The 25,642-nt window shown below is 39.5% G+C and overlaps 1 protein-coding gene across 4 annotated transcripts in view; it reads left to right on the top strand.

Annotated features, from left to right (window-relative positions):
- The first annotated feature begins 23,793 nt into the window (after positions 1-23,793).
- The window catches only part of RBMS3 (RNA binding motif single stranded interacting protein 3), a 908,048-nt gene continuing 906,199 nt past the window's right edge, over positions 23,794-25,642 (top strand). For 3 of the 4 annotated variants that reach the window (XM_054019902.1, XM_054019901.1, XM_054019900.1), the window contains exons 1-2: positions 23,794-23,849; positions 24,432-24,616. In XM_054019902.1, coding sequence (XP_053875877.1) covers positions 24,443-24,616 — 174 coding nt within the window. In that variant the 5' untranslated portion in view covers positions 23,794-23,849; positions 24,432-24,442. The remainder of the gene's footprint in view (positions 23,850-24,431; positions 24,617-25,642) is intronic. The other variant, XM_054019903.1, reaches the window with a different exon arrangement.

Below are 25,642 nucleotides of genomic sequence, written 5' to 3'. Positions count from 1 at the left end.
GATCCTCCTGCCACATGCAGAATCCTGTGTTGTGGTGATGGGATTCCCCAAAGCAGTGAATCTTGGAGATAATACGATACACATCTCTCAGAACTGTCATTTCTGGCTCTCTGCAGACTCAGGCAGTGACTTATGTCACTATCTAAATTGTGCTTAATTCATGTTTTCAAGATTTTCTTTGCAACCATGAGGGATAAAAAAACAATGAGGGTTACTTTTTTAAAATGAAAGCTGAGAGTCTGATCTAATGACATGACCCCAGGAGCTGGGACTCTAGTCATGGGCCTATGGTGTTTATACCCTAGTCCAGGCCTGACTACCATTTTTTAAAGAATTAGGTACATTGCTCTTAAACCAAATTACATCCACCTCAAATGACAGGAAATGTCATTCCTTAGGGAGGCCAGTTCAGCAAAACAAATTTGAGTTGCTGAGAAAGGGTTGCTGTCAAGAGGTGTTCCCCTGGAAACAAAAGCCTCACAACCATCTGGTCGGTGGTGCTACCTTCCATAATGTAATGAGGAGCGTAGCATACATTCCAGACTTGTGGTCTGTATTACAGAAAGTAATTTTACAAAATTAGAACAAAATCTTCATTTCTCAGTGCTGCAGGGTGAACTGCACTTCAAGGGAGTAGGGATTCAGCTGCACTTTGTGCCAGACTCAGCCTACCTCCCAGGGTCACATTGTAGAAAAATGAGACTCAGAGCAGGGCCAGCTGAGATATAAAGGACAGCCTGAATTCAGAGGGAGAGCTGTAAGGTGTAGGCAGGTTTCTATATTAGAGCCTAGGGTCAAGGAATTGATTTGAAGGGGCTTACCAGCCTAGCTAGGTGAAAGTCCTGGCTGGGATACCTGCTGCATAGGTGGCAGCAGGAAGGACCACTCTGCAGGACCTGGATTACCTGTTTTCATGCTGAATTGTGTTTGAGTTTGAACAGTAAATGTAACCCTGGGAAAAGGAAAGGAAATACTGACACTGGTGGAAGCTTCATTGACGCAGCTGGCCAATGAGTTGTCTGACCAGTTTACATGACTGGAGGAACTGATACCAAGATTGGGGAGACTCCTGTTACAGTTCATTTTAATCCATGACTAATGTACTGTCCATTGACTCAAATTTATCTAGGACAAAATTCTGAACTTTAAATAGATATCAAAGCCTCACCAGACATTCTTGAAAACCTATTTCAAAATCTAAGGAAGTTCCAAGTTTTAAAAAAAATAGTAATGAACCCAGCATTAAGGTTGCAAAAGCCTTGCAAGTCAAAGTCGAGCTTATACTTAAAAGAAAAAATAACAACCAAGTATTAGCAATTAACAACATCCTACTTTATTGAAAATATTTTTAAACAGAAGCACACAATGACATGAGTCATTCCTGAATACCTTATTATAGCAGATCCCCTATTTTACAAACTAATTGGGATTTGAGGAGTTATACAATAGAAAATTTCATAAAATTGAACATCTCAAAATTACAGTAGGTATAGTGCACTGAGTCGCTTTCTTGTCCTTCAAATCACCGCAAAGCGAGTACACTGAAGGCAGCAGAACGTGAAGGGATGTCAATTTGTTCTTCATCGACATCACTTTCATTATGTAAATTCCCCCATTCCCCATTTGGGATTTGTATAGCTGATTCATCATAAGGTTGATGCTAGTAATATCGAGGTTTTTACCTCATATCAAGAAAACAAAATTGCATAACTAACATCTGTGTTCATTTGTGGCTGAATTGTAGCTTTGCTCTGAGCAAGGGGCATCTTGATGTTGTGCTGTCCATGGAGCAGACCAGTAAGCAGATTGTAACTCCTGGGATCTCCCTTGAAAAACCCTGCTTCATGTCTATAGGTGTCAGAGCATATTTCCTCCAGATCACACAACTATACTGGCCAATTTGGGGTCAGGTGGGGCGTTGGGGCGGTAGGAGCCAAGGTTCCATCCCTTCCATGCTCCATTTTGCTCATATATGTTAAGGAGATAAAGTCACTCTATATCTCCCTCTGTGTTCTTCCCATGGTATAGGCAACCTGCAGAAGAGCATAAAGGAGAACAAGCTGGGCCACAAAGTGGCCTTTATTTAATTTTTATACAATTTATCTAACAATTTCTGTAAGTTCATCTTCAAACAATTGAAATAACACTAATAACAGTTTCAAATGTGAAACAACAAACAACACTGTAATAACATAGAAATGTAATATTTTAAATAAAACTTCTGTTAGACTCTGTCCACAGACCTTTGGCCACCTGAGCTGGTTGCCCTTGGAAACAGTCCCCTCTGGGATAGTGTTCTCTGAGCATTGTTTCTTGAAAACCAGCAACAAAGAGCACACACACATATGTGATAAATTCTATTGCAAGTTTTTTGGAACATGTAAGCTGAGAAACAATGAGTTATTGCCATGACTAAGAGAAAAGGGACTACTTTTATTGTAAATTCCTGGGAATCTTCATCTCTCAGACATCATGGCTAATGAATAATCATTTGTCAACAAATAGGCTATACCATCCTATAGTAACTGACTGTCTGGAAGGCTAGATCATATTTATTCCTGTCTGAAGGCTTCCAATAAAGCTTCTAAAAATATTTCCTTTCGACCACCTGGCATCTTTAAAGATCAAATTAATCTTAATCCCTTTGGATACCACATTAGTTACAACTTCTTATCTCAAGGCATGTGCTCAAAATCTAGCAATATCAATGCCAGTTTCTTTGAAAGCTAGTTTAAACCAGCCTTTAATTGTGTTTAATTGAACAGGTCCATTCTTTTGTAGAAGAGATAAATAATTTGTCAGGTTTTTTCCCTAAAACTTTAGAACTATCTATCTATCAGACAACTGACGAGCTTTCAAGACAGTAAACAATGAGTTCTCTGTAATTGTTAAAGATGCTGAGAGTGAGATGTAAAATCAAAATGTAATTACCAGAAAGCAGATGGCCATCATGAGATGGCTATTTATCCAAGTAAAATTTACAGATTTTAAGAGAAGTTTTTGATACTTCACTCATCTTTGAACTTTCCTGAACCAAAACATCTATTTCTGAATGTAGGAAAACGATTGATATAAGATTCCTTCCGAAGAACGGGAATTTCTGTTACAATGACAAATGTTGGTTTGTAAGTGTCCCCCTTTTATTTTTTTCATTCCGGCACAGTGCCCATTTAATTAGACTTCTGAAGACAAAAATCTATTGACCAGATATTAGGCAGATAACAAGAGGATTACTTTGCTAATATCACTAAAGACCTGATTGCTCAAGCAAAAGTTTTAAGCCTAACTATCCATTTTTGAGATGGAAGAGATTCCAGAAAAACAGATATTTTAGCAGCTTCTCAACAACAAATCAGCACACTTTCATTGATCTACTTGGAAATCATGAGCCACTTCATCTCAAGAATACTTTTTGATTAAATAAACTTTTTGTTACCCCAAGTACTATATACCAAACATGTTGTCTAGGATTGGAGCATCAAGCTAATCCAAATTAGGTGTTCCAATGTAAACCAAGATCCTTTCATCATGAGGATCTATGAAGTTTTTAAATACATGCATCAGTAAGTCTACAATTTCCAGCTGAAGGTAGACTACCAATGGAAAAACCATCCAATTTAAATTTCCTTTATCTAATACTTTTTGGATCACAGACTGTATCCTGTCTGCCCTATCCATTACAACTAACTCTAGCCTCGCCTCCCCGGATGCGCCTGTTGTTGATCTAATATATGCCCACAAAACAACCATCAATTAATCAGATTCCATCCCAATTCATTTCATGTCCGATGTTATCAACATTTTACAAGTACCTCAGTGTTTAGGGATTTAGTCCTTTCTTTCACATGAGACTGCATTCAAGTCCTAAAACTCCCCTTTGTGTTTCACGAGAACCTTTCTGGATGCAACTAATAAATCTCCCCTTTTCCATAGATATAACCCATCTTTCCTGGGCCAAAGGGTCAATAGGAACCGGAGAAGAATATTTCTCATTTTCTTGCTCCTGCATATTTTCCTAGCTTATTTTGAAAATATGATAAATGGCTCTTAGGTCAGGTCCAAAGTATGTTTCTGACCATTGATATCCAGCTAAATAAATGATCACCCCTACTTTTCTTCAGGTGTGTGTGTGTGTGTGTATGTGTGTGTGTGTGTATACACACATGTCTGAGCTGGGTTTGTTTGCTGTTACACAAGGAATACAGTTTCAACAGAAGAAAGTGACTCAGTCAACCTTGTTTCTCTACCTCTTACTAACACTAATTGCTTTATTGTCTCTTCTTCCTTTTCCTTTTCTTCATCACTTTTATTTATAGTGCAATCACACTCAAAATGTGCTAGTCACTATGCAAACAGTAGAAGAGACAATCCTTGTCCTGAATAGCTTGCTTGTACAGGGGGAGGGGAACACCATGTACATAGAACCATTTAAAAGTAAAATCCAAAGCAGAATCAGATTACATGAGGTTCATTACTAGGAGCCAAATCTTAGAATCTTGAACATTCCCCATAACTACCCTGTTATGCTGTTAGATCAGGCTAAACAAATAAATCAGTTATTGGATGGTTCAAAACTATAGAAACACCATGAAATAATAGAATGTTAACATATTTAAATCTGACTGTTAGCTCAGCATCTGAGGTTAGTGTTCTACATAAATCAGAATAAGTTTCTAAAAGCTACTGTGTTGTTAGTCATGTTGTGTGAGAAAAGTAATTTCTACGGCATTTACATTTACTATGCTGCACCTCATTTTGGATCTTTAAGATCTTATAAGAACCATGAAGGATTAGACATTTATAAGGATAAGGAGAACATCCATTGTTACATGAGTTAGGATAAAAACTTTTTTTTTTAAAGAATGTAAAACCTCATGTTTAGTACATAAATCAACCATAAACTGATAGGGATTAAGAAGAAACTTCCACAATAGGCTAATTACTGCATAATTGTTCACTACTGGGGTTCTTGCACCTTCCTCTGGATCATTGGGCAACGTCTTACAGGATGCTGCACTAGATGACCTGTTGGTCAGATCTAACATGTATGCAGTGTTGTTGTAGCCATATCAGTCCCAAGGTATTAGAGAGACAAGGTAGGTGGGGTAATATCTTTTGTTGGACCAACTTCTATTGGTGAGAGAGACAAGCTTTTGTGCTTACACAGAGCTCTTCTTCAGGTAAGAAGAATAAAGCATTGCAGTCAACCTTGTTTCTCTACCTGTTACAAACACTAATTCCTTTACTCTCTCTTCTTCCTTTTTCTCTTCACTTTTATTATAATGCAGTCACACTAAAAATATGCTAGGAACTATACATGCCGCAGAAGAGACAGTCCCGTCCTGAATACCTGAAGAAGAGCTCTGTGTAAGCTCGAAAGCTTGTCTCTCTCACTAACGGAAGTTGGTCCAGTAAAAGATACTACTTCACCCACCCAATCTAACATGGGCATTCTTATTATAACTTGCATTTTGAAAATACAGACCAAGACAAGTTCCTAATACTACACATGTATAAATAGTTACTGTGGAAGAGTTATTGTTAGGGTTAGCACTACAGACAATTTCAGGTGCTGTTACTTGTTTGTTAGAGGAGAGGGGCTTTCATATTGCCAGATTTCCTCTGATTAAAACTAGGGCTGTCAATTAATCAGAGTTAATTCATGAGATTAACTCAAAAAAATTAATTGTGATTAATCACAGTTTTAATCACACTGTTAAACAATAAAAGAACATCAGTTGAAATTTATTAAGTATTTTTTGATCTTTTTCTACGTTTTCAAAAATGCATTGGCGGGGTCTAATGCATCCACTACAGGAGATTAAAGGGAACAACCCTCTCCACTCACCCTTCTGTGCAGCCATATTAGACATGCTCAGATTGCGACATTAGGTAAGGAATGCAGGGGCTGACTGAGCAATTGGCCCTCTGCAATAGAGCAGGCAGTGAAGGGTGGAACCAGGACTCCATTGCCACTGAAGCTGGTTGGAACCAAAGGGTATGTCTACACTGGAAATGGAAGGTCTGCTTGCAGCAGCACTTATAGACATACCCAAGCTAGCTTTGATCTATCTGCATTAAAGCTTGCTTGAGTAACAATAGCAGTGTAGCAGGGACTGCAGCATGGGCTAGCTGCTCAAGTCTGTACCCACGGTCCTGGGTGGTGCTGTACTCTGGAGGCTAGCCTGTACTGCAGCCTCTGCTGCCCCAGCTACACTGTTATTGTTGCTCAAGCTAGCTTTGATCTAGCATTGGCTCCACTCATCCTCCAGTCCTCTCTCTATATTTTAGGTCTTTTCTACTGTATTTTATTTTCATTTGTTCTCCTCAATGCCTCACAGTAGAAGCAAGCATAAGGCTTGATGTATTAATAGCTTCTCTTTTTTTTGGTAGCAGACTGTATGTGTGTATATGCAAGTATAGTTTTGAGCTTCGAAGATGGTATTTGTTTAAAACTGTCAAAACTGAAGATTGGAAGATTTTCTTGGTGCTGAAAATAAGTGAGTAATTCATCTGGTACTATCTGCGTACACGATGTGCACATAAGCACCCTCTTTAAAATGTTTCTGCTGTTAATTTTTGAATTAACAAACTGCTCATTTTGGCTACTTCTTCCAACTTTTGCTCATTCTCTGTCCCCTTTTAGATATGCTTCCTACTCTTCTCATTGCCGTAGTATCCTTGAAAAATATTTAGATGCCCGGACTAAATAATTAGTCCGGAAAAGAAAATAAGAAGCTTGTCTAAAACATAAGCTGAGATTTTAAAAATAATTACAACTTAAAAAAAAATTTTAAAGTAGGTTACAGACATATGGAATATCAGTTATTCCTTTACTTTTAGGGTTTAAGGTTCCAAGTTTTACATACTACATTCAAGGCCTGATCCAAAGCACACTCAAGTTAATGAATAGGGAAAAGTTATGCCTAAAGAATACAGTCCTCAACCCTCTAAGTTTTAATAATAGGTCCAGTACTGCTGTCCTTTGATATCAATGGAGCTGTTTGAGTCTGAACTGAAGGACTGGGCTCAATGTCATAGGAGAAACACAGGATCCTGAACTGAGGTCTGTAAGTTAACTTAAAAGAGAAAATGTCTATAGTTCAACTCGCTTTGGAACAGCTAAACAATCCTCCATTTAAGTGTTCTAATTAAGTAAGTATTTCCTACATAATTTGGATATAAAAATGCTATGGATAGTTCCCTAACTGTAAAAAACCACACTTCTCACTATTGCTATAGTATACTAATTTTAAAAAAGTAAATGTGGAGGAATTTTAAAGAAACATGTATTTTTTCAAAAGTAATATATGAAATATATTTTCTTCAGCTTGTTCACCATACCAGTATGTGCAACGCTAACAAGAATATACACAAAAACCCCACTAGTTAAATGCAAGACAACAGGACACTGATACAAACTTTAAGTCCTATAAACAGACAAGTGTGAGATAGGTAAAAGATGAATATATCACAAGGAACATTTGCTTGTTCCTTAAAGGAGTAGATTATTATACTATTATTATTTTGGGGGCACCATCACTTGCCATGGCACCCTTCAAAACACAAAGGAAGATACATCCCTGCCCCCAAGGGATTTACAATCTAAGGGCCTGATCTAATTCCCTTTGAAACTAAACAACAGAAAGATGCCAATGTGGGAGGTGGGATTGCTCTGTAAGATACTGCAGGCACTCCCCACCTTTGACCGGCCTCTTGGGGCAGGGTAGCTGGTGCTGTAAGCTTGTCATCAGTCTCTAAACAATCAAGTAATTAAATAGTAACTCAGGCTGTCTGAGCCTCTAAACAAAGAGAAAAAAACCCTTCAAATGCAGTGCTTAGTTGCAGAGCTTAAGGCAAGGGCATGCGACCCAGGTTCAGCCTGAGGAGCTCCTCCTCTATTCCAGTTTCACCCAGCTCTACCTCTGAGCAAAGAGGCAAGCCTTTTTAATTGGCCTCTTGGTTCCTGATTAGTGTGTATTTCCTCCTGGCCCTTGTAGGTCTCTAGAGGACTGTCCAGTTGGTTGCCCAATCTGAGTGGATTTTCTTTGGATGGGCAGTGTCAAGCACTGATGCCTCCAGCAGGGGGTAGAAAAGGCTCAACAGACCGCCATCAAAGCCTACTGATTTCAGTGTGAATAGGATTTGGCCCTAAATTAGACAGATGTACTTGGCTAGCAGTGACTGCCAGCATATTAGTAATAGTTCAACAAAAGTCAACAGTCAGCCTAGCTATTCAAAGATCAGATAGTTTGACGACAGATTAAAAATAAATAGACATGGTAATGGATAAAAAATAAAATAAACTGAAACTAAAAGGAAGTGTTTTAATTAACAACCCAGTTTGCTATTCAGGTCAAATATACTGTCAACAGAATATGACTCTGTATGGTCTCAAAATCACTGAGGGCTAAAATTCAACTCAGCTTCCACTTTTGTGCCTGCAACTTTGTGCATATAAATCACTTGTATGTACAATTGTTCATCAATATCAATTTGTACAAGCAAATGTTAGAACTGACATGTCTAAAAGCTCATTTGTGTTTAGTTTGTATTCAGTTAGCACATGCAAGTGAAGTTTGTATGCATACCTATATAGCCCATAATTTTCTTGCAGACACAGTAGTGCTCATAAATTGTGCCTGCAAAAAATGGATGCCATATTTTGAAAATTTGGTCTTGAATGACACTCAGCGGAGGGGAGAGGCAAAAGTTGTTCTTTTTCAAGCTACATCTACAACCCAAACTGCTCCCAGTCATCAGACCCAAATAAGGTATAAGTCATAGTACACGGGGCAGATCTCCATACTGTGTTTGTCCATTTCCTTTCTTGTGCACTTTGATCAGCAACGAAGTTCACAGTTTTTTGACATTTAAATTGCTGTATTAAACTTCAAAGAAGTTAGCACTCCTTTGTTATGAATAGAGACAGTTCACAAATCTCAGTGCTATTGTCTCAGTTTGTCTGCAGTTTCAGACGGAGATCACTGTGTCATTTATGATAAGTTTATATTTAGAAGGCTATTTTAGCCACTATAAGGCCTAGAGACTTAATTTTTTAAAATTAAAGCTTAGATTCTGGATCACAAAGTGCAGCATTAGAGAAAAGAATTGAGTTGCTGAGCTGATGGGAGCTGGTCCAATTCAACCTCTGCACTCATCTCTAAGAGCTAAATTCAGCCCTCATGAAGGTCTATGGAAGACATAGGGTTGCATTCACTTATACCATTAGTGAGTGTGGCCTTATGCATCTATTTATCACTTTCCTCATGGGAGTACAAATGGGACAAACACTTTCAGATACAGAAAATGTGTGGAGATGGGAGTCTAATAAATTATCATGAATTAGATCTTGTGAATTGTATTTAGTTTATTATAAAAACATTATCTGGGAGAAAGTTGGAGAGATACAATAGCTAATATTGGAAATTATGGGGTTTGGTTTGAACTAGGGCTGTCAAGCAATTAAAAACATTAATCACAATTAATCACATGATTAAAAAAATTAATTGCAATTAACTGCGCTATTAAGCAATAATAGAATATCATTTATTTAAATTTTTTGATGTATTCCACATTTCCAAATATACTGATTTCAATTACAACACAGAAAACAAAATATACAGTGCGCACTTTATATTTATTTTTGATTACAAATATTTGCACTGTAAAAAAACCCAAAAGAAATATTATTTCAATTCACCTAATAGAAGTACTGTAGTGCAATCGCTTTATCATGAAAGTTGAACTTACAATTGTAGAATCATGTACAAAAAAAAACTGCACCCAAAAATAAAAGTGTAAAACTTAAGAGCCTACAAGTCCACTCAGTCCTACTTCTTGTTCAGCCTATCGCTCAGACAAACAAGTTTGTTTACATTTTAGGGAGATAATGCTGCCCACTTCTTGTTTACAATGTCACCTGATGTTTACATGGCACTGTTGTACCCAATGTCGCAAGATATTTACATGCCAGATGCACTAAAGATTCATATGTCCCTTCATGCTTCGACCACCATTCCAGAGGATATGCATCCATGCTGATGACAGGTGTTACATTATGCCCCATATTCTTCATAGAAATATTGTTATGATATGAATATGGCATAACTAAGATATATTTTATGCAAGATGGGTTATGTGAGGTATAATTGGAAAGGTTATGATTTATTGAATGTGATTATCCAGTTTATATGCATGTATCATTTCTGTATCTGAAGTTAGTAATATTGACTATATAACAATTACAACTGTGTGTACACTTGGGAACCACCCACCAGACAGTATGCAAATAGCCTGAATGGACCATTAGGAAGGACAATAGGACTTTGAAGATAGTAATCTCCCTCCTTCCTGAGAAGTTTCCTGGGATGCTGCTTTGAACAATGTGGGGTCCTGTGATCATGTCATCGGTACAGGATACCATCTTGAATGCTAGTACTTTCCCACGGGAAGGGGGTGGGGGTCAAACTGGGAAACAAAAGATTCCCGCCATATGAAAATCCTATTTAAGGCTGGGGAGTGAGTTAATCTTGGCTCTTCTCCACTGCCTCCCCACCCAAGAAGGAAGACTGCTGAAAACACCTGAAGAAACAAAGGAACTAAGCTGGGGGAAGTAGAGGCTGAGCCCAGGCAAGAAAGGTCAGCCTGTGAAAGGAATACCTGGAGATTTAAGCTGCAAGCAGTGCAGTTTACCTTCAAGAAACTTTGCAACCTGCATAAAACAACATTTAGGGTGAGAAATTACTATTTGTAGCCAATTTCTTTAAGGTATTCAACCTAGTTTGCATGTTTTGTTTTATTTGCTCAGTAATCTGCTTTGTTCTGTTCGCTGTTCCTTATAATCACTTAAAACTTACCTTTTGCAGTTAATAAACTTGTTTTTGTTTATTCTAAAACTCAGTTTGTGCAATTCATAACTGGGGGGAGGGCAAAAAGCCATGCATATCTTCCTCCATTGAGGGATGGGGCGAATTTAATGAACTTACGCTGTATAGATCTCTATACAACACAAAACAATATAATTTTGGGTTTCCATTCTAGAGGGTGTGTACCCAGAGTGCTGGGCAATTTCCCCAACCTGAGTCTTCCCACACAGAGCTGATTGCAGACTCTGTGTGATTCTACAGCTGGGTGTGTCCCTACCTGTGTGTGTGTATGCAGCAGGACAGGGTGAGGAAGCCCAGGCTGTGGAACAGGTGGGCTCAGTGGGACCCCAGCACATCAGGTGGCATCCTGGAAGGGGGTCCAACCTATCACAATGGGTTCTGGTTGATAATGATCCAAAGCTCACATTGGTACCTTCTTTGTCTTTTCTCAGATCTGCAGTAAAAGTGTTCTTAAAACAAACATCATATGCTGGGTCATCATCCAAGACTGCTATAACATGAAATACATGGCAGAATGCAACTAAAACACGGAGCAGGAGACATACAATTCTCCCCCAAAGAGTTCAGTACAAATTGAATTAATGCATTATTTTTTTTAATGAGCATTATCAGCATGGAAGCATGTTTTCTGAAATGGTGGCCTGAAATGAAGGGGCATACGAATGTTTAGCATATCTGAGACGTAAATACCTTGCAATGCCAGCTACAAAAGCGCCATGTGAATGCCTGTTCTCACTTTCAGGTGACATTGTAAATAAGAAGTAGGCAGCATTATCTCCCATAAATGTATACAAACTTGTCTGTGTTAGTGATTGGCTGAAGAAGAAGTAGGACTGAGTTGACTTGTAGGCTCTAAAGTTTACATTGTTTTGTTTTTGAATGCAGTTACATAACAAAAAAAATCTACATTTGTAAGTTGCACTTTCACGATAAAGAGATTGTCCTACAGTACTTGTCTGAGGTGAATTGAAAAATACTACGTCTTTTATCATTTTTACAGTGCAAATATTTGTAATATGGGGGGTAGGGGATAGCTCAGTGGTTTGAGCATTGGCCTCCTAAACCCAGGGTTGTGATTTCAATCCTTGAGGGGGCCACTTAGGGATCTGGGGCAAAATTAGTACTTGGTCCTGCTAGTAAAGGCAGAGGGCTGGACTCAATGACCTTTCAAGGTCCCTTCCAGTTCTAGGAGATAGGATATCTCCATTAATTTAAATTTTAACAACAATAATATAAAGTGAGCACTGTACACTTTGTATTCTGTGTCTAATATGGCTGCACAGAAGGGTGAGTGGAGAAGGTTGTTCCCTTTAATCTCCTGTAGTGGATGCATTAGATCCCACCACAGTTTAGCTCATGAAAAGTGAATAAATATATGTGCTTGTTCAATTTATTTCTCCATAAAAAGGGAAGATTAACCTCAATTTTACAAAAGTCTCAGGGGATATTTAAAACATTCATAAATTGGAATGTCATATCATCAAATGAATTGTGATTACGATAAGAGTTTTGAGTAACATGGAGATTTGGGGTTCATTTCTATGTCAAATTCCCAAATCATATATGAAATTAAGAGAGGAGTATAGCAAAGGATCACATTATAATTTTTTTTTCAAAATCTTATTTATTTGGCCTCATTTTCAACCATGTCCTTTCAATGGAAAGCTGTTTGCAAAGCAGGGTACTAAAGTGTTTTTTGCTACTAGTATAATGTGTGCAGGTTATGCCTTTATTTATTATGGGTCCGATTCTGCTGCTCTCAGCCACACTAAGTAGTACCTTACTTACTTCATAAACTGTCAAGAGAACTATTCACAGAATAAAGCAGCACACAGTTAAGGGGGTGGTGGTAGCAAAATAAAGCTTCCTTGTGCTGAACTCACAACAACAGCGCATGATTTTATGACCACAAAGTTAGATGGATTTTTCACATCTTTAAGAATTCTTATGTATTACTACTATATTTGTATTATTTCCTTTAAAATATAACCTTATATGTAGTCCAGTGTAACCCAATGCAACCACATATTCACCACCACCAAGTCACTGGATAGTGACTACTCTATGTGATAGAGAGAAAAAAATCTTACTGGATCACAAAAGAAGAGCAACACATGAGATGGCATATGCCATTAGCTTAGATTATCATCACCTTGCTCATGCTGGTGATGCTCTCCTTATGAAATTACCAATTCGTCCATCAACAGGCAATGGTTGGGTGCAAGAACAGTGGTCTACTAAACTGCAGAACCAAGTAAACTATGGGAATCACAACTTTGCAGAACTTGAGATGTCTATGTGGGCTCTTGTCCTTAGCCAGCTCTGCTCCACCAGCAGCCTTTATGGGCACAAACAGTTCACAGCTTTATTGTATAAACTGCAGAGGAGATTATGAGGGGGTAAACCATTAATTCCCATGTGGTCCTGAGGGAAAAATGCCATGCAGTGTGTCTGCTCCCTGGCTGCATGCCCTTCTATCCCTGGCATGTCCATTGAGACCCTGCACAATCACCATTCTGTAGCTAGGATGGAGGTTGTTGCCATGAGCTGAGGATCAGGGAGCAGCCAGAGTACTGTGTGTAAATGACAGAATGCAATATCTAAACTACCTGGTTTGTGGGTAGAAAGTTAGAGGCCAGTTTTGAAAATGTAACCTGGAAAATTTTCTGTTTGTATGAAGGAACAAGGAAAAAGGTGAGGATGGTGGAACTGCAGGAATAGATTTACTCTTTATTCTGTAAGTATTTGGCAAAGGACATCAGTGGCTTGCCTTTAGCCCTGGTAATATTATGTTGCTGTGCAGCATGTTTCTTTTAGGATAACCTCCACTAAGCTTAGACAATTACCAACCTTTTAAGGTAGAAATATCTGTATACGTGAGAGCTTGAATGTGAAAGTAGTCCCAAGGTCGTTGAATGTTTGCATACTAGCAGTAAGAACCCTTCGAGAACAATTACAGAGAATGATGGATGGGAAAATGACTCAATGAACATCAGTATCAGCCACTTTGAAATGTATAGTACAGATCAAATTATCGATAGGGTCAGAATCTTCATGAGAAAGCAACTCTGTTTGCAAATCTCATCCAAGAGAAAGAAATATCCTGGAATGCAAGTTGACAGATATGGTTTTGAGTGAGGCCCCAAGCAGTCTGAGTTGACAGAAGGAAACCTTTGATTTGAATTGTCTGGGGGTGGCAAAAGGTCAATATTAGTGTCAAATACCGATTCTGGTTAGTAGGTGAGTCCTGAACCAAAAATCATGTGAAGTAATGTAATGTCAAATACACCACATCACATGTCATCCGGGGCTACATTTTTTTAAAGGTTTCATATAGCCTGCATATTTATAGTAACCATTTTCAGTCATAATTATTTAGATCCACAAATGAAAGCAATCAAGTTTTTTGACTTGCAGTGTATCTTCAGGTCACCCATATTAACTTACATCAAAAGTGCATGGAAGAGGCGTGGAAAAATATTTGCATGCAACAACTGGAGTTTTCTAAAGCAAACATCTAGTTTTATATGAATGATTAAACAGAAGTTTCTGAGAACTTGTTTTTGTAGTATTCTTGTGATAATACATAAAATGTAGCCAAAATCACAGGCATAATGTGGTCCAGTGGATAATGTGACCTGGATTGGGACTCAAGAAGATGGTGTCTGTTTCCAGCTCTGCCACAGACCTATTTTGTGACCCTGTGCAAATCATTTTACTTCTCTGTGCTTCTGTTTCTACTCTCACTATTTGCCAGTCTTATTGTTAGGATTGGAAGTTCTTCAGTGCAAAGTCTCTCTTTCTGTGTGTGTTAGTATAGTGCCTAACATGATAGGGACTCTATCTTGGTCTTGCAGTTATACTGATAATATTGCTTTGAACCATTGGCTCCCACTTCAGTCCCATCATGTAGTCTTATTCCTGTCTTTTACATTAAACTCGTAACTTCATTGTAACCAAACTTTTATCTTTGATCCATGAAGGCGATAGTTGGTCCTGAAATGTGTTCCCTTTATATTTTAGGGTATGAATGTTTCTAGAATCTGTTTAAGCAACCATTATAGACTACACCTTAAGGAAGAGCACAGTGTGTATGGTAATGAGCTGTAATATTGATTGCACTTGCAATATTTTAATGCCATTTCTACTGAAAATGAATAATAGAACTGAGCTCAGAAATGTTTGATTTTTGTGCTGTATATAGTAATATACAGTGCATATCTAGAAATATGCCTTAATATGGTTTTACAGTAGTGAGACCATATTTAAGGTTGCTTCAGAATTTCGTGTTTTACAGGGTTCTGTACCTTAGTGTCTCAACTTTTTTCACAACATTTTTTTTAAACATGCCATGGGGAATTTGAACCAAGCTAATTAATGTCTGTGTGGAATGATCTCCAATGTGTAATTTTGGATTGCTATGTTGTTATTTTTAGGAAATGTGTAAAAACGAGAACACTAAAAAAGCATGTTTTTTGACACATTTACTGTCCCCCTGCTACTGCGTGAGCACTAACATTGTGACATGAGAGAAAATCAGCCACTCATCACTCCCTCCAATTCATTTGTATATTGGGGAGAATTACTACTGCCCTGGTTGTTATGGCAATGGCTGCTTTTGATAAATGATTGACCTCAGACTGCCATACCATTATTACAAAGATGGGTCACAGGGGGAGCTATAATTAAAGCATGCTGCGTTCTGATAAGCTCCTGCTGTGCTCCTTTGGGTTTGCCCTGTGGTAAGGTATACGCTGTTTCTTTTCAAAGGGTGATTGTTTGTTACTTTCCTCAAAAAGGGTACATGAAAATAAGATATACAATTACAGCTCCTTTTGGATATAGAATTACAGCTCCTATTGTTATCTACTTCTTACAAATTGGGGACTTTTTATAAAAAAGCTGGGGATTTTAGGTCTGATTCCCTATTCGGTTTCTGTTACACAGCAAAAAACCACTATCATGTGGAAGTTGCAGTAAACCTGAAGTTACATTTAAAAAAAACATATTTTGTCTGAATAGATTTAGATTTAGGCATTAGATTTAATGTCAATGTATTGGTCAACATGGTAATCTGGAGCATCACGGAGATAACAATGGCAACAAAATATACATTGAAGACAACAAATGTGTAAATGCTTTATTATTTAAATAGTGTGCGCACACACACGTATATTCTTTCTGTTAAAAACTAAGAAAATTCACAAAAACTTAATTTAATGTTAATTAAGGTTACTCTTATCAATAAACTAAATATAAAAAAATAGGAAATGCAAAGTTAAGGATTAAAAGGGTGCAAAGTCAAGCACTCTCAAGTAAGAAAATGCCAGAATGAATGTTACCCATGCAACTTTATTTCAGCCCTGTTGTGCATTATGGTACAGTGTTTAATTAAATTATCGCATATTATTTTTTGCACAGGGCCCCAGGTTCATTATTCTGTGGGGACGGATTGGGTTTGTGTAGTGAAGGAATCTATTTTCTGTAGGATCTCTGCCTCTTTTATTGTAAAAGTTAGGTTTGTAGTAAATGAAGCCTGGGATTGCAGGAAGAGAAAGGATGGTCTTTGTCACTGTTTCAGGTCAACTGCACATGTATTCCCCCTCTATTGTCCATGAAGGGCATCCACTTTAGACTTCTGGCTCCCAGCTGTCACTTCTCTTGGGTGGAGACTTGTGTCTCACTCAGTGCTGACTTGGAATTTTTATACTGCAGCACTCCCTGCCTTACATTGTGATATCCCTAGCAAGACAGGCTGCCTAACAGGCCAACGGCCATGCTGTGCTTTTCTGTCCAAGGATTATGGCCAGTATATTGCTCACAGTTATAAATTACCAGTTCCTTCTAAGCACATGCCTTTATTCTTAACGTAAAAGCTTTTACGTTAAGAATAAACATTAAAACAATAAAAGAACCTACATGCATGCTAAAAAGTTGACTTAGCAGAAGTCAACCTCAACTCTGCCTTAGGACTCTGGTAGGTTTTAGTCTTTCAAAACCCACAACTGAGCTTTTCCTGTGGTTACAGATTCATCTGCTTTTGATCCAGAACCAGAACAGAGACTGGGCAGATCACCCATTTCTTTATACAGCTCAGGCCTTTTATCTTGACGTTCTGTAACAGGTAATCAGCAGACAATGGCTCACTGGTCAGGGCATAGCTTCAAAATTCTGGGTTCTTACATAACTGGAGTTGGGGGAATTTGCATTATCCTCTTCCTAGGGATTCCCCAAGAAATCCACTTATCACTTATTGTCTCAAAAGTCCATATTTATCTGGCACATTTTAAATATAACTTTTGAACTCCCAGGTCTCACATTTATCACATCTTCCCACTAGTGAGATTACAAAGAATCCCAATCTACAATAATACATAAAACTTAATACAATAAGGACTTTCAAGGATATTGCAAGAAATTGTCATATCTGATAGTCTCATGGCTAGGGCAGTTGAATACCATCCTAGAGACCTGGATTCTATTCCTGCCTCTGTAGACAAGTTCCTATGACATTCTGGGCAAGTCCCTTACAGCAAACTATTCACAGATAATCACTTCTGCATATAAATCAAAGGCAGTATCATAATGCGTACACACAAGAAGGCTAAATTAAGGTTGCATGGACAGTGTTCCCATTCTGGCATTTCCTAACTTGAGAGTTCTTTACTTTGCAACCTTTTAATTGCTTTTAATCCTTTGTAATTCCTAATTTCTTGTGATTTACTTTAGTTTAAAGAGCAACCATAACTAACTTTAAACTAAGTTTTTTGTTTGTTTCTTTGTAGAGTGCCATAACTACATGGCACATTACCATTTGCATTACCATGGATGAAAGAAAGGGATCAATGCTGCTTCTCTCAGATCTATCAGCACTTCTAGATTCCATTGACCCCCAGAATATTTTTACTTACAGTGGGATCTTGCTGGTATAGATGGAATTACCCTCCAGTGAGGTTGCAGTCGGTACTGCTGTCAATTGCTTGTCTTCCCAAACAGTCCTCACAGGCAGTGTACCACAGGGTTCCATCTTGTCAACCCCACCCGTCAGATTTATATTGTCAAGCTGCTTGGAGTGGCTCACGACTGTGAGTGCCAACCTCAGGACAGACTGTTAAAAAATAGGGCACAAACCCAAAACTGCTTGTGTGTTCTGTACTTTGGTTTCACCAACCAATTATCAAGTGTGAATTCCTCAAAGATTACAATAACAAATACAATTACAATAACATGGAGTTACAGACAGTCCCATTGGATACTCTGGTCTATCTTGTCATTTAGGCAAGCTTGCCTTTGTGATAGATGGTCCCTTACACCAAAAATCACAACAATATTCACGTTACTCCTAGTCCAAAAGGACCAATCACTTACCCTATTTCAATTGCACCTTAGATCTCTCACTAAAGACAACGTTTATAGTCAACCCTATAATAAATTAACTAAAGATTTATTAAACTGGAAAAAAGAAGTAAGAGTTATTTACAAGGTTAAAGCAGGTAAACATGCACACACAGATGAGTTACAGTCTTAGATTTCAAAAGGTAATAGAAGCTGCAGTAATATAGACGATCTATATGTTCTTTATGGATAGCCCAAGCTAAGCAGGAGAAGGGAACAATCAGCAAAGTCTTTGGCCTTTGCTGTTTCACAATGGCTCATTTGGTTCAGTGGGCCTTCTTGAGTGGAGGACCAGGACTTTACACTAATTAATGCTTCTTTCCTGTTTGGTGAGTTACACAATTACCAAAGTTTACAATGCAAACACTCAATATAACTTTATATCATGGGCTACAGATGTTATAAGAGAGAGAAGTACCTGCAGTATCCTACAAGCAATTTATCAAGTCTAAACATTAAACACATTCTTATCTACTTAAACCTCTATTTTAAGCTAACCCACAGGTGAGCCAGGGTAGTTTCCATCTATGCACTTGTCAGTGTTCAGTGAGGCTTAGGGCCTGCATCACAGAAGTATGAAACCAAAAAGAGATATTGGAAGCTGCTAAGTATGCAGTGTCATCAGTATTCAGAAGATGCTCAGCTCTACGGCTTCTTTTCATAATTACATTCTGTAGTCTCATTACTTTCTCAGTGGCTTACTGAGACAGAGTTCTGGATGAAAGCAAACCTGGGTCAACTCAACCTGGATGCTAGTTGGAAGTAGGAAGAATCACTTAGAAGATTGGAAGAAGGTGGTAGCCGCACTTTCGCTGAGAGCGTATGCCTGTCTTTCAACAAAATTGCTCATATTAGATCCATCAGTGCTCCTGAGTTTTTAGGTAGTAGTAGAATTATGGTTTGAAGTATAGCTGATCTTGAGGCCATCATTCCTCTCACACAGACCTCACACTGGTCATTCACCTTTGTCATCTTCAGTCTAGTTTACTACAATGTGTTGTACTTAGGTTATACTGGCAATCCACCTGAAAGCTCTGTCTGGTGCAGAAGCCAGCCTCCTGAATGAGAAGAGCTATTGTGAACACATTATTATGATCAATTATTATTATTAATAATTATTTTATTTTTACATTGATATACTAGGCATTTTGCAGTACAAAGAGAAAAGTCCCTAATCAAAGAATTGAGCTTTAAGTCTTTTTACTGACTTCCGAATAGTCTAAAATCTGGTTGTCTAGAACCCGCTTCCGTCTCTATTCCTCCTCAAGGCCACGGAGGGTATGTCTACACTGGAATGTAAGCTCAAGGTTAGTAGAACTCGAGTTAGCAGATCGTGGGTTTCTTAACCTAGGGCTTGAGTGTCTACACACATTTGTAACCCACTGTTAGGAATTGTTGAATCCTCAGTCCCAACCTGGGGCACCAATGTCTGCACTTTATGTGGGCCCAAGTCCACCCAGACTTCCTAGAACCCTCCCCAAATGTGGCTGCTCTAGTCCTTTGTTCGTGGTGCAGTGTGAGAAAACTTGACTGTCCCCTAAACTTGACTATCCAGAGGACAAAGAAAATCATACTGTTGGTTTGTGGGATACTTTTAGCAGACTTTCAGAGCATGAGTCCAGTGGGGTTGCATCTACACTGCCGAGCAATAGGGTTTGAACCCTGGGTCCCGTCTTGACTCAGGCTTGGACCCTCCATCTCTGTGCGGTCCTGGGACCCGTGGATACCACAAATTGTGTGTAAATGGAAGAGGGGTTAGGCTTGAGCTACAGTTCTAACCTTAGATTTATGTTGCAATGTAGACATACCCTACGGTCCTGTTGATTTCTGGGGTTAAACACTCAAGGCTTATTGCAGGGCTTTCTCAGTCAAGGGCACCCGTCTTTGGAATTAGCTTTCTTTGGTTGTCTGCCAAAATCTAGTAAGCATCAGAGCATATGGTAAGATGTTTTTATTTTGTTTAGCTTTTATCAATTTTTTTTTGTAAATTAGGGATTTGGGGGGATTTTGTGTGTGTGGGAGTGTTGTCTGAATTTGTTTTCCAGCAAAATGACATTGGTTCTTTAACGTTTGTATATAATTTATCATTTTAATAACTTTGTAAATAAGTGCATAGATGTTGTGGCAGTAGTTGCTCTATGAATCAAGACACTATAAAGAAGACAATACAATTATTTCAAAATATTATTAGTTATGCAATCAGCAGCCAACTAATGTTTCCTCAAGTATATCAAGAGTTACATTTGCTAATAATATGATTCTAATGTAGGACCCAATTATATACACTTTTGTAAAAGCCATTACACTCAACATCAGGTATGCACTATAGGAAAAGATATGTGTTTCCTGGATTTGGTACCAGTACAAATAGGGAAATAAACAGTCTGGGGCAGGCCAGAAAGTGGAGGCTGGCCATCTTCTTTCATATATGACATACAGGCAACCAATCAACAGCAGGCAAATATAGATGCCAAACTCTACAAGCAAGGAAAGTTGGGTTCATTGGCTGCCATTAGTGTAATATATGCATTTGGGAAGCAAGAGCTCATCTTTTGCACATACTGCAGAGCAGAGCACCTCAGTGTAGAAGGGAGCAGGAACCCTGTGGCTCAAAGGGCGAGCTGGTGAGCCTAGAGAGGACCAAGTCAAGATCCCACTGTGGGACAGGAGCCCGTACCTGCAGGAAGAGTCTCTCAAGCCCTCTCAAGAATCTGACCGTCATGTCATGGGAAAACACCATCTGTCCTTGGATTGAAGGGGGAAAAGTGGAGATGGCTGCGAGATTCACTCTAATGGAAGAGTGTGCCAGGCCCTGGTTCCTGGCCGGGGCCTGCACCACTATCCAGAGTTGCAGGTGAAGTATGGGATGGGCTGCACTGCTTGACTTGAGCTGGGACCCTACTTCCCTAAGGGGGCATTCAGCTGCCCAGCTGGGTCGTGGCTTGCCCCCAGTCCTCTCCTTTCCCTTACGGGAGGTAGGAGATCTTCTCCTCACAGTCTTTTTCAGCTTCTTGACCGGAGCAGTGGAGGGGGACCGTTGCCGGCTCGCAGACAGCACCGAAGGAGCACTGTGCACGGAGGCTGCGGTGCTCGGTGCAGAGTTGGACAGTTGTTCTGGTGCCAGAGTGTGTGCCGATTCCATTAGGAGTGCTTTCAGATGGATATCACATTCCTTCTTCATCCTAGGTTTAAAGGACTTGCAGATATGGCACTTGTCACTTATGTGTCCTTCGTCTAAACACCTTAGGCAGCTGGTATGTGGATCTCTGATGGGCATAGGCCATTTGCAGCGATTGCAGGGCTTAAAGCCTGGGGACTGGGGCATGTCCTGTCCCCCAGCTGAGTCCCGTTTGGGACTAACAAAGAGTTTGAGAACTACTACTAAGGGTAGGTAAGGGCTTGTCTTCACTACCCGCCCGGATCGGCGGGTAGAAATCGATCTCTTGGGGATCGATTTATTGCGTTTCGTTGGGACGTGATAATCGATCCCCGAATCAACGCGCGTACTCCACCAGCCCAGGTAGGAATAAGCGCCGTCAACGGGGGAGCCGCGGCGGTCGATTTGCTGCTGTCCTCACAACGGGCTAAGTTGGATCAGATACGTCGAATTCAGCTACGCTATTCCCGTAGCTGAATTTGCGTATCTGAAATCTATCCCCCTGTAGTGTAGATGTAGCCTAATAAACTACTAACCTCATACAACTATATTACAGGTTTTCAAAGTTCAAGAACAGAGAACGAAACAATGCTAGCCGAAGCAGCAGATGTTCCAGCACCGTCACTGGCGGCGAGAAGGAACTGAGGGTGCGGGAGCTGGCGGCGCCCCTTATACCACGCCATGCGGGTGCCACTCCAGGCGGTGCCAGAGCCTGTCCCCTATGGATACTGCTGAGGGAAAAAACTTCCGGCACCGGTGCATGTGGCAAGCACACACACCTAATATGGAATGGACATGAGCAAGCACTCAAAGAAGCTAGGTGCCTGGACTTTTCACCCATGCCCCTCTATTTTTCAGCCTATGCTGCTGAAAATACTTTGACCCTGATCTAGCAATGCACTTAAGAACATGCATAATATTATTATGCACATATTTAGTAGATGCTTGCTGGATTTGGGCCTTACTGTTTAATGGGTGTGATGGTGGTTTCACAGGCACCACTGATTGTGGGGTAGCTTTTATTTCATGCAAACCAACTGTTTTGATACCAACTGTTTTGTAAATAATTCTACCCTTGAAGAGTTCTGCAACCAAGGGATATGTAAATAGGTCCCCAAAAGAACCTATAACATTTTGCAAACTAGCATTGCTTTTTATGAGATTATAGAGTAGCAGTAGTATATTCAGTGCTGGACATTCAAATCCTCCTCATGCTCCCCTCCCCAAATAATAAGTAGATTCTATTTGATTATAAAATATACAGGATCTGAATTTCTTCTCATTTACATCAGTTTTAAATTTTGAAATGCCAGTGATTTCATCAGAGTTACTCCTGATTTACACCATTGTAAGTGAGAGGAGAACAAGGCCCACACTTAGCAAGGTATACTTTTTTATTCTTTTAAACTCAAATATTTTTAAAGATTTCTGTTTTAAAAGGTTTCTATTTTAAAAGAAAATTTGGCTTTGTGATACTTTTTTTCCCCCAGTATTACAAAACTACCTTTGCCCTTTACCCAGTATGTTGTTGCAATAAGACATGTCAGGGTACATGTAGAAACAAACCCATGTGGGATGTAATGAAATCCAAGGGAAAGAACCAAATGTCCCCACCAAATAGCATAGTTACCAAACTATCCTGGGCTAGATCCTCAGTTAATGTAAATGGACAAACCTCCTAGGATCTGGCACTATATCTTTATGAAGTGGATTATGGCTATTATAAAGTTCCACACAGACTTCCACTAGATGTTTCCAGTTAACTTTTAAAGCAGCAGCTCCTCAGGACAATGTGGTGTTATATTTAGAAGTGCAGGCTGGTCACCTGACAGTGTCCTGATTTAAGAATTATCTGGTCTAAGTTCACCATTCATTTTTTTTAAAATGAAAGATAAACAGTTGGCTGGATTGGGTTTGAATATTCTTCTTATTATTTTATAATTAAAATATTCTTAATGAGATTGCATTCTCCCCACCCATGCATAACTTCCAGTCTAAGGAAGCTATCATAGGGAATAAAATAATCCTGTGTGCACATTGTAGTCTCGCTTGATATTAAACTATTTGCACAGGATTTTTCTCTCTCTCACCAATATTTTATTTATTTGGTTTTTTAAAAATAAAACTGAGGAGCCGGTGGCTGGTACTGGTTTAGATTTCCTGCCTGAATTTGCTCTTGTTTTTCTCCTTACTCCAGTTCTCCTTGTGCAATGCTGCGTGGCGCTGGCAGACTGAGAGAGAGGGAGCTCCAGTCACACACATACACACAGACCACGGAGAGGAGATTAACATCAAGGAGACCACGTTTGCTATAGAAGGGAGGTGGGGTTGGCCGGGGTGGGGGGGAAATAAAGGCAACAATCGGATAAATGCTCATCTGTCCTCCTCGTCACCAGCACCTTGCTCAGGTCTGAATTCGCTTCTTTTCCTTTGCTGTATTGTGCTTGCCTAGGATCTGGATAGGAGAGGGAGGGCGGGGGGAGGGGAGAAAGGGGGAGGTTTAACTTTTACTTGACATTACCGGGTTATTGTCAGTTTCACTGTGTTAAATCCCGGCGATTTCTCCTCGTCCCCCATTCCTCCCCCCCCCCCCCCCACCCCCTTAGCTCCCGCCAGTTAACTTTGTTCAAAGGGCTGCAGCCAAAAAGGCTTGTCCGGGCCTGGGACATAGATAACATAAAGTAAATAATCACCACAATTAGACTGGGGCAGGGAGTTGATCTTAGTCGCTAGCGATCTGCTTAGTTAGCGTTTGCTGTTTAGGGGCGATTGAAGGCCATCGCACCAAGGACACACACACACACACACACACACACACACACACATACACACACACGCTAGATACAAAAGTCTGGAGGATCTAGGGGGGAATTGCAGCCACCGGATCGGTGCAGAAGAGGCAGCCAGAGCCATGCGTGCCACGGCCTCCTGAAAAAAGAAAGACGCTGGGTGGTGGAAAGTATTTTGTCTGCTTTTGTCTTGAAATACAGTGAGTTGGAAGATGGAGATGGATGTTAAGGGAGTTTCTCAGTGCCCAGAGCCCATCCCCCACTCGCAGGGGTCTGGAGGCTGTCAGCAGCAGCAACAGCAGGATGGGCAGGCAGGGGAAAGTGCAACTGCTAGTGACAGTAATAATCCAGAGAAGAGGCAAAACAGTGAGAAAGAAGACAAAAAGGTAGGTCCGCCGCCTTTAAAACGGGCATCGCCAAGCACAGCAGAGGAGCCTTCTTTTATAAACTAGATCGCTTGCGGTTAGATAGGAAATTAGAGTAGGGGTGGGAATCCATTCTGTAGGGAATGAAGAGGAGGATGACTTTGGGAAGTGAAAGCATCTAGCCTTACTAGGAAGAAGTGTACCCTGATTATTATTATGATGTTTTATTATTATTATTACAGATGGTTATTTTCTTTGTAAATGTAAAGAAGAGAGATATAAAGACAGAGTGGAAGGTTGTTTAAGGACAAGGGAAATGAGGAGGGTCATAGCAAAATAGCAATGGATAGAAAGCACTTCTCTGCCCGTTCAAACATAAATGATGTGCATTTGTCTCAAATGCATTGTTCTATGTACAGTGTGTTGAAAGTGGCTTTATAGAGCTTGGATTAGGAGAAATTGAAAATGGTAAAATGTTGGCACTAAAGTTTACCTTACTTTCTGGATTTAGTACTGTGAGTGCCTCTTCACCCATAGCATCCTTTTTTAGCTAAGGGCAAGAGGCGAGTTACCTGTAAGGAAAGAAGCCTAGGAAATCTGTTTCTTCAACCCTGCTGTGTCATTGTAGACTAGGGGACAGTTGCTTACTACTGTACTGAATGAAAATCTTTGGGTAACTGAGATCAATGAAAAATGGGTCAAATTGCGTTCTTTGGTGCTTATATATCTTCTGCTAAATGAATCGTAAAGTGAGGCGAATGGAGTAGAAAATATTGCCATTAAGATAATGTTAGCGGAGTGCATTGATCAGTGCTTTTGTCTGTAGGCATTGTCTTCATTTCCATTAATATTTCCTAGCATGGATTTACTTAACTGAAGCCTATAAATTGTATGTGTATAGATATGTAACAGACACATACTGACAAATGCATAAGTTTTAATATAATAATGAATTTTGCAAATAGTAATCTACATAAAATTAATGATAAAAAATTCTTAAAGTTTCATTGAAATCTGTGCAGTTTTCTAAGTGAATAGAGATCACAT

This window comes from Malaclemys terrapin, chromosome 2, assembly GCF_027887155.1.
Source record: "Malaclemys terrapin pileata isolate rMalTer1 chromosome 2, rMalTer1.hap1, whole genome shotgun sequence".
NCBI classification, from domain to species: Eukaryota; Metazoa; Chordata; order Testudines; family Emydidae; genus Malaclemys; species Malaclemys terrapin.
The sequence above is the reverse complement of the archived record's forward strand: the minus strand, read 5'-3'. Positions and strand labels throughout refer to the sequence as shown.